The following is an 18646-nucleotide window of genomic DNA, read 5'->3' on the forward strand; positions in this document are numbered from 1 at the left end:
AGGTGGAAAGGAAAAAGAGGAGCGTGGACAGTAGATAGGCAGGTTATCTCCTCTCTTCTTTCCTGTATTTCCTCTGCCATATAGGTTTTTTCCCATCCTCCTCTTCAACTACTCACATATTTCAGTAATGAAATAATTGACTCTCAGATTAATTCTTGCTGGAATCCTGTGTGAAGGTTACTTTGTGTGTACCTTCTTGGTGCCACTAATGAGACTTCATTATGTCCTACCCCATTCAAAAAACCTTGGGGAAAAGGATTCCTTTCATCTTTCACACCCAAATACATATGGCAGAGTGCTGACCATGCAGCCAAATCATTGGTACATGGAGGAGAATGGACAGAAATGATGATATCATCTGCAAAGAAAGTTGTAGTAATACCGTCATACCCAAGTGGGCACAAGTTCTTTTGGATTACAACATTGAAGAGAAGAAGAAAAACATACTGTGGCTATGGCATCCCTTCGTGGATATCATAGCTGATAAATTATAATACAAATCCAGAGAAGAGCAAGAAGGAAAGAACACATTATTTCTTATCAACTAAACATCTGACTCCAGACTGGGAATTTTTTTATACACCCGTCTATTGCTGAACTGGGCTGAGTTTAGGACGCCACGCGGGGCTGGGTATGCACTAGTCTTATTGGCTGAGTAAGGCATCACATGCTCTTTATTGTACATGTCATTAGCTATCCGCCCATCCCGTGAGCAGTATGAAGTGGTGGATTTAACGGAAGAGCGGACATTGTTCGCATCATTGCGTGTTTTGATGGAGGGTGCTCCCAGGACTGCTGCAGGAGAAGCCACTGCCAGCTGTTTGTAAATATCAGAGGAGCTACGCCCATGAACCAGTCTGCTGCTGGTATCATCCCTTAGTGAATGGCTGAGGAAAGGGTTGTCCGAGCCATGGGCCGGGTACAGGGACTTGCTCCTCTTGCTTTCCTCCAGGTTGTGGTTAAACAGCATTGATTTGGACCCGGTGCCGAAGAGTCTGCCGGAGTAGGGACGCATGCCAAAGAGATTCGCATAGTGCGAATCGGATGCAGAGTCCAAGAAGCGATCCTTCTCCTTGAGGCTGACACTGCGTGCTGGTCGGCCAAGGTCCACGTCCTTGGGTTTTTCGAGCATGATGTTGTCAAAGGAGTGCTGACGACTTAGCCTCAAACGGTTTCTTTTTTGGACATGTGGCCCATCTGTTTGTGGCCAATAGAGACCAAACATTTCGTCCTGTTGCTGCTGCTGTTGGTGATGCATAGTGGGACTAACCAAAGGGTCTGCAAGAAGTTGGTCCTCACTGATGTCATATAGATTGGCTGTATGGAGGCATGCTTCACATCGATTATAGGGAGACCGAGTGGCAGAAGCTGAAGCAGTTCCAGGAGGAGGGTATGACCCTCCAGGTGGGTAGCTGGCAGTCACTTTGGACAAGCAGGATCGGCAGTGTGTCTGTTTGTAGCGATCAATAGATTCGTGTGGGGAAAGATTTTTTTCTTTCAGGCTGTAGTGTTTAGAGTAAGCTGGGTCTGGTAGGAGATCCGAGTCTGCGTGATGCAAAGGTGAAGAGTTCAGATGAATGATGGGCTGCTCACACTTCCTATAGTTGTCACTGTGATCAGAGTAGATTTCGGGGTATTCCAAATCGTCTGCAGCAAGACCACAGCTCTCACGGTAGTGAACAGGATCTGAATGGAGGCTCAGCTCTCGGTCTGAGTCAATGGTGTAGATTTTTTCTCCTCCTGCTCCTCTGCCAGATTGGTTGGTTCCACCAGTGACCTGCTTAGTCTTTAAGTAGGACAGCTCCACCTCACTACAGTCCCTTGGGTATTTTGACGTCACCGATCTTTTTTTTAAGTTGTCCTTGGGTTTCATGTGCTTGTTGTTTTCTGGGTCCTTGTAGGAAGCTGCCCTGCTAGAGCAGTCAGATATGTCAGAGTGGGCTGTGTCCTCAGGGAGGTAGCGTTGTGTCTTCATTGACATTCTTGGGTCTGGCAGGAGCATATCCGGCATTGGAGGGGGTCCAGGTGGCACAGAACGGAGTGTGTCCACTGACTTCTTCCACAGTGTCCGGGGTGGTTTGGCATTGGTCTGCACTGCATCAGCACTGACAGCAACCTCCACTGTGTTGGGATTGGCATCATTCAGGGTCAATGGATGCTGCCCTCCTTGGAAGATATAATTGTTCAGGTGATCCTTGTGGCGATTGGCAAGATAAGACTGCAGATCACCTGCGTCCCCATAGATCATATCTTTTGGAGCATAGCTTCGGTTGTCGGCATAAATGAAGTTGCCCTTCTCTGCCATCATGTCCATGATCATGGGGCCAGCTGAGTGCATAAATTCCCGTTTAGGTGAGTTCATATGGGAGCCACCCAGGTTAGACATGTTGGTCATCTGTTTGGCTGACTTGATGAGCTTGAGCATTTTGTCTTGGGGGCTAAAGTCTAGATCTGTCTTTTTCTTCATGTCAATGTGGACACCATGGATGCAACTCCAGATTCCCTGCAAAGTGACATATGGGTATAGAAAAAGAAATGTGGAGTAAAAGGAAATGAGATGAAAGGTATACATATAATGGATTCAGAAAGATGTAATGAGTAAAATAAAACAGAAAGAAGGAATGAGAAAGAAAGAGTGTCTGGTTACTTTTTATAACAGCCACACATGTCCTCTTAAAATATATCACTGTATATTGAAAATCGCTCAGCGAGCTGCAGTTCACTGTGGTGTTTTTGTTATCATGTGTCAGAACAATTCGCCAAGAAAAACTGCATCATGCACTAAAGCTGAAAATGTATGATGTGAAACTATGAATCTTACAAACTACATTTGTTTGAAATATCTAAAAGTATTTAGGAAGGACTTAACAAGCATATAATCAGAGTTGATCATAAAAATGTTAAAAGGGCAAAATGCAGAAAGTATTGCTCAAAAATATGCATCAGAATATCTTTGGTAAGCAGCATCAATCCATCACCACCCAGACAACAACTCCTGTTTACTGTATTTTCTAAAGCAGGCACATATATGATGCAATGCACTGAAACTAGGCCTTCAGCAGATTTATCAATTTTGTAGCACGGCTGTATTTCACATTAAAAAGCTTCAGTTTTATAATAAGGTAAATGTGTCCTACAATGACTTGAATTTATTTATTCAAATGCCTTGATCAATAGAGCAATCTAGAAAGGTGAATACACTTATTAGAGTTAAAACTGCAAAGTTTTATTGAGAGGTTACACAATTTCTATGGGGAAAAATAGCAAACAGCACATTTACCATCCATCAAACTAAAACCAAGATGCTCTTTGTCAATGATATTAAAAATACACAGAGAAAGCAGAGAAAACCTGTAGAAGAAAGCAAATTATGTGCTGTTCACTGATTTCCCATTTCACAAACCCATTATTAAAAAGCATTTAAAACATTAGTGCACATTTTGTGAAGCTTATCAACAGAAGATAAATCATTAAGAAAGCATCCTCTTGAAAATTACTCTTGAGAATGCCCTTTTCAAGAACCTCACTTTATCCTCTCTGAGTTTTTTTTTTTTTTTCCCACCTCACTACTCCCCTCTGTTAACTTTTATGTAGAGTCACACTCTGCTTCAAAAATAGTGCAGAGACACTGCAGTGCTTTTAGGGATGCACGTCCATGTCTTCCGCTCCCACATACAGAGAGAATGCTGACCTTTTTGCAGAAAGAGGGAGAATGAATTGATTTAGTGCTGCTTGCCGTTATTTCACCCAAAAACAGTGCTGCAATTAGGATCTATTTTTGTCGAAATTCAACGCTGCCTCGTGATCCCCCCCCCCCCATCCCCATCTTTCCCTTTCATCCTCCCTTGTGCAGCCCCTCCCTTCTTTCCCTCGTTTAATTCAGCCTCTTAGTTTAGCAGTTGCTCTTTCTCCCTGCATTTCTCCGCCGCTTGTGCTGTTCTCTTATTCTGCAGATAGAAAATAGCACTAAGACAGGGCTGTCTAACCCCAATAATGCAGCATTAGCCTCCAGTTTAGCTGCAGTGCCTCATTGCGTCTTCGAGCCTCGACTTCGACCACTGTTAACCCAGTCAGAACACCCCAGGCCCATACATTCACACAGGCTTGTGTGAATACATGAGAACATGCTCAATGGCCCATGTCTTTGGGTTCACAAGTATGTCTTGTTTTGATTTAAAATGTAATTTATATGTAGATTTGCAACTCTTTCTTTCGCCCCAAAACATTGGAAGCGCATGCTAAAATACACAAACATGTACTCACCCGGCTGATGGAGAAAAGAAGACCCGGCGTGCCGGAGCAGACCCCAGTGAAGCAGTATCGAAGCCTCCAGTAGAAGAGATGCTCAGAGACAAAGGTGATGAGGGAGAGCCCCATGGCTGTGGCCAGCATGTAGAAGACCCCCGCCATGTTGTCCACATCCAGCTGACTGGACATCACCTCGTTCTTCTCATTGTGACAGATTCCGGTCAGCCACTGAGCTTCTAGCTCCTCCATTTCACCTAAAAAGGACATTTTAATCAATATATTTTAGAACAGTATTAACATGCTTACATCCTGGCTATGTGAGTCAGTGTTTCACAATTAAAACAGCAAATGCCAGAAATAGAAAGATTATGAGGACATTGCATATGACAGTGATAACTTTATACATCGATACATCGACTACAAATGTGTGCATAATGTTGTTGTTTTTTTGCTATCACAATTTTAGTTTAAAAATACCTTTTTGACTCTGTACCATATGTTTTTCAGGGTTGTTTCAAATATATTTCTTTGGATGCCACCAGCCACTGTTCCTACAATCCCCTCGATCTCGCCTGATAGTTCAAACAGATTGTTTCTTTAGTGTTAATAAAAGAAAGGTAGAAAGCAACAAAGACCTTATCTTTTCTCATTCCTCACTTTGTGTTCCCTTCCTTCTATTTCCCTCCCTCTCTGGCTTCCGCTGTGACATTTGGTGCGTGGCTAATCCAATCTATGTCATTCAGGGCCGGATAACTAAGGCTGCTATTGGAGAAAGACAAATATCATGGTTTTGTTCAGCTCAATTTCTGTGGGGTGCCGGCTCACAAACACATCATTAACCCTTTTGCAAAATTGGGGAGCATTTGTCTCGTGTCAGAGTTGCAAATACACTAATAAATTTAGTTGAGGTACATCTGTTTTTAAATGGCCTTGAGTTATGCTTGGAATCAGCTGTAAAAGCAAATTAAGAAGAACAAGATGTGTAGGTTCAACAGGTCACCTTGTCTTTAATTTTTTTTTAATCGAATGCAGTCAAGGAAAAAGCAGTTGGGGAGCTACTCCTGCATGCACTGTTGCTTTGACTCCTGGGGGAAAGTGTTGCTGAAATTCAAATGTTGTTCTCTTTTCAGCAGTCAGAGGGCTCCAGCAATAGTCGGGTGACCAGTCAGCTGGAACACAGGAACACAAGTCCCAACAAGTTGTGCCCACACTTTCAGGGTGTATATAAAAATAGCTGGGTCTGAAGCATGAAGGACAAGAGGAAAGCATTTCTTTGACAATGTTGTACCAATTTAAAAAAAAGAAAAGACTGTTGGAGTCAGTATATCAAATCAGGTCTACGTCATAAAGGCTGAAGAACTAACAGTCCATCACCCTGAGTGTGTAAACATTTTTCAAATGGTATTACTTTAAAGCTTAGTGATGAGTGATGACATTGATCCTATATTTGAACATGCGCTGAGCGCATGAAATAGTAATTGTCCTGACAATTGCCTAATGCAATATATCAGTAATCAGATTAAATGTTTACAATGTGCAACTACAAATTACTGAGATGTTTCCTGTAGTGGCAAAATAGAGTGAGTCACAAATGGGGCGGGCTGGAGCGAGCAGTGTCTCCTGTGAGATGAGTGCGTCACATGATGCTGCAAGGCCAACATCAGACCTATGTTATGCACCTTTTTTATGACAACACAGCATACCCGATTTCACACATGAATTGTGAGCCAGCCTTCACATCCAGGGACATCAGTGGTGATCAGAGACAGACCAACAAGCAATAGATCAAACTGCAGTCTTTGTTGATAAAGAGCTCTTATTCTTCAAACCCACTGAGGGTGAGGGTCGGTCGGAGGTGCAAACAAAAGAAACAGCGTTGCTTTCAACGCCATTCACAAAGTTGTGCATTGCGAATTTTTCCCTAAAGGGGCAGACTGTGAATGCTGAGTCCTTCTGTCATTTCTAAGGAAGTACATTTAATGCTAACACACTTGGTTGCGCTGCCTAATTTACTAAAAGCCTGTAGAAAGCTAAATTGCGTGCTCATGCCAATAAATTGCACTTTGAGTTTGCATACGTTTAGCTGCTCATCAACAATGAAGAAGATCATGGGTGACATCACACGTAAACAGAGGTTTTTCAGTGAGAGTTTTGTGGGGATTAGGATCTATTTACATGGAAATGATCTACTATTCTATTGCATTTACCGTGGAGTGATTGGATGGAGCACTTAGCCCTCACGAGCATAAAATGAAATGTAACACCATGAAGTGTGACGTGTAGGCGGAGAAAGTTATTAATAACATCAGATTTCTACTGCAAATGAATATGAATTTGTCATAACAGAAAAGGGCAGTATTGGAGATGATTGGTCCCAAGTCAAAAGTTAAAAGGTACAACCCTGAAAAAAATCTCAAATGAGAGTCTGTAAATAAAAGTTGTGTCAAATCAGCTGAGGAAATGCCTCTCAGCACAATAACTGGAGCATCTCCGGTGAGCCGATTTGGAGCTTTTCAAAAACGTTGCAAATAAGACGCAATCATGAACAATGCAAATGTATTAAATCAAATATATCAAATGACATTGAGCAATCATTTATTAGCGTCTAATAGCATAAACTCCTCTCAGTATTTTGGGCTATCTGGTGTCTGTTATTTCACATTCATGAAGACAAAATAAGAAAATAATATTTGTCGATTTCACATTTGTGTGCATGCAATATTGAGTTTAGGCTGGATTTTATAAACGGAGAGCTTTGTTAAAACAGGCACATTGTGTAAAGGTTTCAGGTCCACATGATTTTATTTTCTAACTCAATAAAAAGGATACATTTAAAGCTTGATGTGTTTAAAGCAATGAAGGAGATTCTTTTTTTTTTTTTTTTAGAATTCCTTAAAAAACTGGACTTGAAATGATTGAGGTATCACATTTAGATATTTGAATCACGTGCAGTTTTAGAATGTTTTTTGCCCCCATCATGATTCATATTTTGTGTATTTTTAGTTTTTTTTAATGTAACTCTTGGAGACAGATTGTGGCTCAGCTATGTCTTTGCATACCATGTGTTTGCGGGCAGGATCACATTCCCTTGAGACTCTACAAACAAATCTCTCACTCCTCTCTGTCCCTGAAATGCCATATGTTTCTCACCCACATTGTGCCTATATGATCAAGCAGCATCTGCTAAGACACAACACCACAATCAAGCACCATCCCCCGTCTCATTCTTAATCTTTTCACCTCTTTTTTTGCACACATTCCTCCTCATCCTCTCCTCCATGCATCTTTCTAACCTCTGTCTGGTCATCACATGTACATGATCTCTGACTCTGCCATCACTCTTTAGTTCAATCATTTACTTTTTCATCATATTTCCCAATTTATCTTCATACTTTTCCCCTTTACCTTTTTATTCTCATGTAACTTTTAGATAAACAGCAAGAGGGATAACAGTGAGGTTCTTCGTTGGGTAACATCTTCAGTTAATATTTGCAAAGGATGACTGCTTCAACAAGCAGCAACAATGTGGGAGTTTGGATCGCATTAATAATGAGCAGAAGACAACAAAGCAACAACAAAAAAACCCACCAACTCTGATTTCTGTCAAAATTATCTGGCGAAGAAATGTGTTGGAGGGTGGCCGCCATGCTCTGAAGCCCTGATAAGATTTGGTTCGAGAGGATTATTATGACACCAACGTTCATTTAATCAACTTCAGTGCACTTAATGTGAGTGGCTGCGAATGCTCACATCAGCAAAATGCTTTCGATGTAAAATGTAAATGAATCTGTCACTAAAAGCTAAGCCGTCGTGCTTTCTTTCTGTTTTGCAGCAGTGAAATTGTTTATGTAAAAACTTCTGAGGCTACTGTAATAAAGGAATGCTGTGATTCAGATAGTGTAATGTGTACACACACACACACACGCACACACGGATTCGGTGATGCAGAGGGGAATATATTAGAATAACTTACACACTCTGCCCTCTGTTTAGAGCAGCCTTTGTGTCCAGAATAACATCAAAGCACTATTTATACTTCGCTGCTTTCCCTTTGTGCTGTCAGCAGACAAGGCAGTCGAGCTGTGTGTATGAGTGCAGGAATTACAATGCTGGCAAAGAACAATCTAACCTCTTTGCCTTCTGGATAGTGTCATGCACTTTTAATTTGTGTATGAGAATGCTGTGGGTGTGTGAGAGTGTGTGTTACTCACCATCTCCAATGATTGCCAGGATGGCCAGATCCACCTGTCGCTTCCAATAGGACCCTTTTTGTAGAGCAATGCCATAACCAGTAGTTGCAAAGATGTACCTGAGCACAAGAGCATCCAAACACACAAACGCACACGTACACACAAACACATATTTTAACCTTTAAAAAAAATGTTTTAACCTTTATTCCTCCGAATGGTGTCACTGTGATTAAAATTTTTCTTGAAGAATACACCATGCATAGTGATGCACAGAAATGTCATGGAGCTATAATCGAGGTCACAAATACATAAAAAGGAAAGTCCTCTTAAAACTGTACAAACCTGTAGGGTCACATCTCAAGAGAATACCCATATGTACTTGTTTGTATTTTGCTGCAAAGATACTATTTCAATTAGTAATTCAAGAGAGGTTACCAAAATCCACAGGACTCATCAGGGTTGAGCTGGAGCAATTATGAAAGAGAGTTAGGCAAACCAGGTGAGTATTTTTCGAGGTTTGTTACATTTAAAAAACAAACAAAAACAAAAACACAAAATGTGTTGTGTCACTCTGCTTTTGGTTCAGCGCAGTGAAAAAACACTGTGTTACAAAGGCCAGTACCAAATTCAGCATTCTGTCAGCATTGCCAGATGGGAATTATAGGATTATTGGACCAGAATGTTAAAATAATCGTATTTTGGTGGGAAATTATTGCACACACAACATGACACAGTCACGCTTTGGGCCTGATTTACTAAGAACCTGCAATAACATGTTAAATTGAATGCCAATGCAAATAGATTGCGCTTTAACTTTTTGGAACAGTTATAGTGTCTCCTTGTTTGTTTGCGTTCGGCTCACAATGATGAATGGCGCACTGAGCCTCCACAGGCACAAAATTAAATGTAATGGATCCATTGAGTTGTCGGAGGAAGTAATCAAATATATCGGTGAAAAGAAAAAAACAGGAAGAATAAAAATGTGGGAGATGCTGGTCACAAAATCCAAGCTATGAGAAAATAAAAAGTAATAGTAAAAGACTCTGAAAAGATTGCTTGAACTGAGAATAGGTCCAACACAAAATACATCTCAGATTAAATTCGGCCCAAAAAAAGTTTTGAGGGGCCAACTGAGGAAATGTGTGACAACATTTCTCCTGAAGGCTGAGCCGATTTGCGTCTCCTTTTCAAATGTGTTAAAATCACAATCTTGAACAATGCATATTGTTGTAATCAAATTGTAAATTGCAAATTAATCTATCAGCAGACACACCTCCCTGTATTTTGTGTGGTCTTGAACACATGCCAGGTATTCCATACTCATGAACTCAACTGGGCTAAGTAGATACTGTTAATTTAAACATCCGTCAGATGTGATCTTCATTGAGTCTGGATGGTAGACACTTGTGGAAAGCTTCCCAACGTGACTATTTGTATATGTGCAAATCTTAAGTAGATCAGGCCCGTTGTGTTTAATAGCATCGTACAGGCTCTCAGAGCTTGTTTGCTGTGTTGAAAAAAAATTCCTTTTCTGAATTTGGAACAGCCTCCACTGTAATTTCATTTTAGTGTCAGGCCCAATTGTGGACATTATCGTCTCTTTGAGTCCTCGAAATATAAGCATGCCAGAAAAGGTGACAAGGGGGCTGGTTGTTCAGTAGATGGTCTGAGTTCCTATCCTGAACCTAACTTGCTGCTAAGCAAGTTATGATCAGCATTACCTCAGCAACCCACCTAGGAAACAAGTTAGCCACACTTGTAGTACAGAAAACCAGTTGAACATCAGATCTGCTTGGCCGACTTCAACCACACATTCACGAAGTGCTCGAATCACCATGCATTAGTCCTTTTGGAAGGGTTGATGGATGTGTAATGTACAGAGTACTAAATGATCCAACAAATACCATCATTACTGTAAACCTGGCAATGCTGCATCCCACCCACCCCTCACCAGTGGTACATTCCAGCACGGGATTTTCAAAACACTGACGTTTTTTTTTGGCTCTCTCCTTTTGAACCTTAACATGTGACTGGTTATATTTAAATAGTTTATACCGAAAGGGGTCATATTATGCAAAATTCACCTTCTAATGGTTATCCAACAGTAATATGCATCTCCATACCTGGGAATGATACACTAGAAGTGAAGAAAGTATGTCATCTTTCTCCCTGGCTTGCTTGATTAAAAAAAAACAAAAAAAAACCTAAAAAAGTGTATTCCAATGAGCAAAACAGAAATCAAGTCCGATATAGTGTCATCAAGGATTTAGCCAATCCCAATCAAGGTAGGCCGTCCCTTTGACCGTCCCACAATTAGGCAGCTGGATTTGATGAAATCAACTTTGAATGCAATGTTTTTGGACCAATGAGACTAATGTGAAAGTGTTGAAAAGCTGGATAATATGACCCCTTCAATAATCTATGATATTAAATTCAAATGTTGGTGTCTTGTTAGTTGCTATGGCTAGTCAATTCGATTACAATTGCATTATCAACTGAATTGTTTTGCCTTCTTAACATTTACCTGTCTGTGATTATCTTTGTGACATTGCGTTTGATTTTAAGTTATATTAGACAAGTCATTATTTGTCGTACATGCATCCAAACAGTTTGTCTGTCTGTTTTCTTTACAGAAAAGAGTTCTGATGTTGTGTATTTCAGTTTATACCTTTGGACCGGTGATTTGTCACTTCTTTCATGGTCTGAGATTTTAAAGTTTAAAAGAGAGACCAACCTGAGTCAATCTCTTCTTTTCACAGTGTTCAACAGAGGATGAGGAAATTGTGCTGAAATGACTGTGATTTTAGTGGTTTTAGAACCCAAATAGTTTAATACAGAATGATGAATGTGGATTTTTTTTTCCTGTCAATCACTTCTGAGCAGGGATCTTCATGCAGCCGAGATAAATAGCAGCAACAACGGCAATGACCAAGAACACCATCCTCGAACAAAAGGCACTGTGAGTCTCATCTTAAAACAAAGAAAGAATGTCAGTTTTTGAAGAGCAGATTCAATGTGGCTTGTATTTGCTGCAGTGTAAGTCAACAAGAACACATAACACACACCTTATTACAATACAAGAATGATCAGGATGGGGAACATGACAGAATTAAATAACCAATTCAAGCAAATCCTCAAATGAAAGCATCTTTTTAAGGAAGTATAGGTTACCCGCTGCCAATGGTCACCAGCTTACAGCCCTCGTCTCTGCCAGCCATGTAGTTCAATACTGCAGCATCATAGATGAAGGCATCCAGTTTGCTGTGAAGGAAGAGAAAAAAGAAAACAACAGGAGAAAACAGATGGAAGGAGGGGATGAAAACAAAATGTGAGGGGTTTCACATTTTTTAAAGAGAGTGAGTGAGATGTGCACAGGAGGAGACAGAAAGCAGAAGAGGGGCTTATTTCTCAGAACGCATTGTTTGCAGATCAATTGTGAAGTGGTAAATCATCTCCAATAAGACTGCAATCCAAGTGTAACCAAACACACAGAGGACACAGTGGGGAGTGGTGGCGGTTCAATACTGCACGCTTCACTGATGATAGGACCTTGGAGACACGCGGGCAACCTAAACAAACTTTAGACAGACACAAACATTGACACTGTCCCACACTCTTTCTGGCTCTGTCAACAAATACACACACAAAGACACACATTCACACACACTCATAAATAAGCAGGTTGCGAAGTGGAATGTAAAAGATTCCAGACTTGGACTGACATTTCCAATGTAACTGATGCCGTCACTAACCACTGCTCTCTCACTATCTCAGTTCAAGCACGCACGTGCACACGCACGCACGCGCGTGTGCACACACACACACACACACACACACACACACACACACACACACACACACACACACACACACACACACACACACACACACACACACACACACGCACACACACACACACACACACACACACACACACACAGAGGCCTGCTAATAGTGCAGTGACTGGCTGGCATTTACTGAATGTCAGATCCAGCCCTCTAACAGAGGCTCACAGCCGATAGTTTAGCTGTGTAATTAGCTTAACCCAGCACTGTCTCTGTCCACACGCACACTGTGTCTCCAATCATGTGGGGAACCGGGGGTGTGCGTCAACGAGTGAGCACGTGTGACTGGCCAGTTGAGAGTGTGCACTGGTGCATCTCCGTGAGCAAGGATTTGTCCGTGCATGTGTTTGGAAATGCTGGCCAGACATACTGTAGCTCTAATGGCTCGGAGAGGGACTGAGGCACCGCTGATCTGTCACACCTTTATTTCGGTGAATGAATCGGAGCAGCACAAGATTTCCTTGCCACATCCCATCGACACCTTTGAAAGTCATCTTTAACACGGTAAAATTACCACTTACTGTGACTGTGAATCTTATTTTACACTACTACGGGGCAGCTCTTCAGTACACTACACAACCTGCCATTTGAACCAAAGTGACATTTAAAGACTGAACATCCAAATGGGAATCCCCTTGGAAGTTGAAGTTTTACTTTGGCTTGACCGATTTATTCATATGATATGATGTGAAAGGTGTTCCATGTCTTGTCAGACAATGGGTATTACTGCATTTCAGGTTTAAAAAATGTTCCAAAATCACAAATTAAAACCACAGAAAGACAATTTTCTGTCACGAATCTTGTTAAATTATGTAGGGCTGTCTTCAGACTGACAGGACCACTGTGTCATCAAAACACGAGGGGCTGCGTCGGTGTGGCTACAGGTTACCAGAGAGAAAATGAACCACAAACTGTTCACATTGAGGGATGAGATGCCAAGACTATGTGCTGAAACTCTGAAATCTCTGGAAAATTACCACAGCAGTTATAACTCCTCTCCGTCTCTGTATCTACATTTGCATGCCAAAATGCAGTCTTTGAAGTAAATGTGGCACATAACATTGAGACACTCAGCTTTAAATTTGCTTTTGCATCTTGCAAGAAGACTGAATGGAGGGTGTGTTCAGGACAAGAGCAAACTCACTATAGACTCAACTGCCACAGGTATAAGAGGCTTTGTGGCGGACAAAATGATTAACTGATATCTATTCAAAATTAAATGTACCAGCACAAATACACTGTAAACTTTGCTGGCATTGTGGGTAATCTGAGTCCCAAAATGTAATCAAATCAATTTAAGCTCCCCTGTGCATAGTTTTGGTTCTTGTGGCTGTAACAGATTTTGTGTGTAAAGCCTGTCAGCATTATGTGTGATCAGAGCTAATCCAGCCATCGAGCCTCAAATAGCTGAACGCTGCAGTGTTGCTCATCTGCTAATACCACAGAATAGAAATATCAATGAGGGTATTACTGACTGCAGACACCTGCAGCTGGCTGGGTGTGCACAGATATATGCAAGTTCTCATTTTGAAGCATTTTGCAGCTATGCACGTGGTATTAGTTTACTTAGATACTTGTAGAAGTATGCGTGTCATGTCTTAATACAACTGCACAGACAACCAAGAGTATTAGTGATGCTGCAGTGGTCTAAGCCGCCTTTACATGTTTACATCCAGTATACTTATGACTTATGGATGTTGCATAATGTGCTGAAAGACATAACTGCTTAAAAATCATGTGTCCAATAATATTATTCTCATAACTGCCTTTTTTAATGAATTATTCCTGTTTGATCTTTCACTGTCCTTTGAGCAGGAAGCTCTGATTGGTTCCTGCTCTATGACCATTAACCAATCTGTGTCCTATCATTTCATCAACCTTTTGTCCTTTACTGATATTTTTTCCTCCTCCTCCTCCTCCTCCAATATCTGCTCCTTCATGCTGTGTTTGCTTGTTAATTCTGTCTTTTCCTTCACTCGACTGTTAACATGAAATTCCTATTCTTCCTTCCCCCTTTCCACGAGGTTGCATCTTTCAATCCATCATGACTTTCTTCTTCCTCCACTCTTCCACCGTTTCCTCCAGTCAGACATTTTGCCCTTGGCCTCCTACGTTGCCCCCTTTCCTCATTTTCCTCATGTGACAGTGTAAAGTGAGTCACCCCTCCGACTTTCCTCCATCTCTGTCTTTTCACACACCATCTCTACCTTCACTTTTCTATCTATCCAACCCTCTCAAATTGTTCCAACCTTTCAATCTGTCCTTGGGTAGCTTTGTGTTTAAACCCCCGGCTCCCCAACCTCTCTTATACACACACACACACACACACACACACACACACACACACACACACACACACACACACACACACACACACACACACACACACACACACACACACACACACACACACACACACACACACACACACACACACACAGACAAACGCGCTTGCACAAACATACACCCCATCAGTATGTCCCACTATAGACACCAGTTCTAAAAATAACTCCTGCTGTTACCAATGAGAAAGCCCATTCATCCTGAGTCTCGGAGGACCTGTCACACACATTCACAAAAGCACGCACGCACGCACGCACGCACGCACGCACGCACGCACACACACACACACACACACACACACACACACACACACACACACACACACACACACACACACACACACACACGTGAGAAGTACACTCGCAGACAAATTTCCCCCCGGGGACGGTGAACTTCCCTGTTTAACTCTCTAATTACATAGAAAATTCAATACAGGTGGAGTTTTTCACATGAATGGTTGGTGTGAAGTGGATTAACAAACATCCCCACACGTCGTGTCTTTTTTACCCGGTTTTAAGGCTGACAAGTGCATCCTGGACTCCAGTCTGATGATATTTCACCATATACTGATGCATTGCTGGGTAGTTCTTCCTGATGTTCCTCTCTGTGGATCCGTTAGGAACTGTGCCAAAGCGGAACGGCGGTGAATATGCATACGGGTTCTGAAACTATGGGAAGAAAGGAAAAAAAAAAAGAAACAAGGAGGGCAGACAAGACGGCAGAGGTTAAGCAGGAACACAGAAAGAAGCAGTGAAAAATATAGTAGCTATTGTGTGTGTGTGTGTGTGTGTGTGTGTGTGTGTGTGTGTGTGTGTGTGTGTGTGTGTGTGTGTGTGTGTGTGTGTGTGTGTGTGTGTGTGTGTGTGTGTGTGCAACACTTTTTTATCTGTTTTATAAATGCATCTCCTCATTTTTTTACATCCTACTCAACTGCTTGCTGCCACCACCAGCTCTTCATTCATATTAACAAAACAAAAGTCTGTTTTCACACATTCATAAAGATGACAGTAGGGCACACTTCGAGCATGCATCAACTTCTATAACTCACAAAATCCCTTGTGAATCCACATAACAATGTGTGATGGCTTCTGTGTATTGTTGAAAAGATCAACCTGCAAAATAAAAGTTGTGCTCCTGAGTGTATCAACAGAAACTGGAGACTAGTAAAGGCCCTATAGGCTCCCACAACGTGACAGTGGCTAAAAATAGCAAAAGCTAAGAGTAGGCCTCACAGAATGGTTGTATTTTCAACCATTGATGATGGGTGATTTCTTTCTTTGTGATTTTCTGCCGGATGTCGTGGTGGCTTTTTCCTTTACACCATTGGGACTGTGAGCTCCCTCAAGAATTATCACTCCTCAACACGGTGTAAGCAGACTAATGTGTGCATGCTAAGAGGCGCTGTATTTGAAAATTATTTTTGTTTGTGCAGGGAGTGTCTGACTGAATCTGCTGTGTTGCTGCTTGACTGGCTGTTTTACTGAGGGCTGAGCAGATTTTGTTTTCTTTAAACCATTTGATGCCTTTTTCAAACCCATTTTGCTTTCCTGTGACAGATGGACAGTTTATGTTTCAGGCCCATAGAGAATGAGGTGTAGGATGATTTAATGTATTGGGAATGCAATTGGAACTTTCTTTGTAGTGTATTTACTGTGCTGTTATATGTCATTCATCTTCTCTCTCATTTGTTTGGCAGTCCACTCTGTTTATATGAACTACTCACAAGCTACATGTAAATACATTATATAAACAGCGTGTCAATATTTACAGATCTTTTTACATGCACTATCTGCCTGAAAGCATGGGCATCTCCATTGTATAATCAGGTCACGGTGAGGGTGCAATGACAAGCCAAACTCCTCTGTGCATAAGCGTGTGCATGCATACGTTTGCAGTGATGTCATACAGTGTATGTGTCAGCATGACAAGCAAGAAGTCCTCCGGGGAGGTAGGCTGTCTTCACACAGTCGTTGCTATTGTTTGCTTCTCTCCCCTCATCTTTGCTTCCTTTGCGCCTTTCTTAAGGTTGAGCAGAAGCTTTAAGGTCAGAGGAGGGTAAATATGGCAAGGCAAGGCCGGCCAGGGAAATGCAGATTGAGAAAGTGCTCTTCTCCTGCTGGATAATTACCAGCGAAGGGCTTTTAAGAAGTGAACCAGCCACCGCTAACGGAATCCCAATGCAGCGATGATGAGAGGCAGGAGAGGTTTGTGTCTCAGACAGGTGGAGATAAGAGCAGCAAAGGAAGCTGTTGCTAACCTTTGCGGATGCCATGTGATGCTTTGTGGGATCTCTTGCCATATTAATTTTTTTATTTATTTCATCCTACCCAAGTCATCTCCGTCTCTCCTCGTACTCTATCCTATCCTGTTTTGTCCCATTGCTGCTTTGCACCTCTTGCTTCTCTCCTGCCACCCGGCCTATTTCATTGTTATACAAGTTCAGTTGACTCCCTTTTCTGTGTGTGTGTTTTACTATATCTCTGCCGACACTGTGTATATATATATGTGTGGCCTGGTTCCGCTGTCGTTGTGAGATAAGAAACAGGGAGCACAAAAAAATTACATTGTAATGTTTGTAATGACCCCATTAAATCACATATTTTAAGAAAATATTAGCTTTATCTAGCGAATATGGGTTTATACTTCATGTATAACTTGTTTTTTGTCAGATTATTCTTTACAAAATCTGATTATTTTCACATTATTTTCTTCTGTTTCTCCTCCTGTAAAAACAGTGACAAATGTCTGATGACTCATCTCACGCTTTGGGGCATGCACTATTTCTGCTTTCAATGGAAATACGCGAATAACATAACAGGGTGTCTCTTCTGCACCAACAGCAAATGTTGGCTGAAAGCGGAGAAGTGTAATGAAGCATGATAGGCTTCTTAAAATGTTCATCAAATTTGGCACATGTCATCTGTACTTTGAAGTGTTGTTGTTTTTTTCTTATGAGAAGTGAGTAATATAGTGAATAAACAGAAATGAAACACTGGGAAATGAGATAGTGAATTCATTGAATTCCTTCTGTGAGTGAGATGACCCCAGAAGGATAAAGCTGCAAGTCGATCTGTGTGTGCATGTGTGTGTGGGTGTGTGCATGTGTGTGCACACAAGCCACTGCACTCTGTTACCTAAACTCTTAAATGTGTGTGCTTTTTCAAAACCAGTCCTTTTACATATCTACTCAGTTTCAGTTATTTAAGTTATTCCTCGTTCTCTCTATTTGCAAAAACTCTGAAGCCATTTCTCCAAAAGCAGTCCCTGATATTGTTCCAAGCGATATGGCAACAGTACATTTTTCAGTACTTCAGGGTTGTGTTTATCCAGGTGTGTTTGTGTTCAAGGGCAGCAGCACTCTAGAGTGCTTGTCACTGATTCAATATACCTTCCTCCCATCAATCTCAGCGCAGAAGGTACACTTAGGCTCACTTTAAAGTCACATTTTAAAAAACAGGCACTGAATTTTAAATCAACTCTCAAACTCACATTGATGGTCGCTAAAATCCAAAGACACACAAAAAGTATTTCTTAGTGGATGCATGGAGAAGGTGCCAACAGTTGTTTTCAGTGTGTTCTCTCAGCTAACTATTCCAATTGCCACACAATACTCGTTTGCTTGCCTGTTAAATATTAAAGTCTGTGAGTTAAAAACCTTTTCCATTATTAAGTTGTTGAAAAACTAAAATCGCATGAAAAAGTGGAAACAAATAAGCCCTACTTGTAGAAACAAATCCCCAGTGCCTAAAACACCACAGACCTTTTAACTGACTGCTCGACACTGGCACATGAGGCGGACAGCCTGGGAGATATGCTCAACACCCCAGTAAACATTCATCACAGCTTTTTCATAAATAATTTAAACTAATTAAAAAAACAAAAACAAAACAAAAAACCTCTTAATGTTGGAAACAGCAAAAAAAATGGATGAACATTGGCAAAAAAGAAAAGGTTGTTTAGAGCTTACAATCACTGCTTAAAGCTGTGTTTTCTGTGATTAGCCAAGGCAGTTAAGCAAAG

The 18646-nt window shown here is 41.3% G+C and overlaps 1 protein-coding gene across 1 annotated transcript in view; it reads right to left on the reverse strand.

The window, feature by feature from the left end:
• Window positions 1-544: 544 nt before the first annotated feature.
• Window positions 545-18646, reverse strand: part of grin2aa (glutamate receptor, ionotropic, N-methyl D-aspartate 2A, a) — a gene marked incomplete at its 3' end in the record, with an annotated part of 126020 nt that continues 107918 nt past the window's right edge. Inside the window, exons 10-14 of the mRNA XM_080511819.1 lie at window positions 15134-15294; window positions 11610-11699; window positions 8460-8557; window positions 4264-4502; window positions 545-2503 (exon numbers count right to left, since the gene is read on the reverse strand). Of these exons, the coding sequence (XP_080367945.1) occupies window positions 545-2503; window positions 4264-4502; window positions 8460-8557; window positions 11610-11699; window positions 15134-15294 (2547 nt within the window). The remainder of the gene's footprint in view (window positions 2504-4263; window positions 4503-8459; window positions 8558-11609; window positions 11700-15133; window positions 15295-18646) is intronic.

Source organism: Blennius ocellaris (assembly GCF_963422515.1).
Source record: "Blennius ocellaris genome assembly, chromosome: 16".
In the NCBI taxonomy this organism is placed as follows: Eukaryota; Metazoa; Chordata; class Actinopteri; order Blenniiformes; family Blenniidae; genus Blennius; species Blennius ocellaris.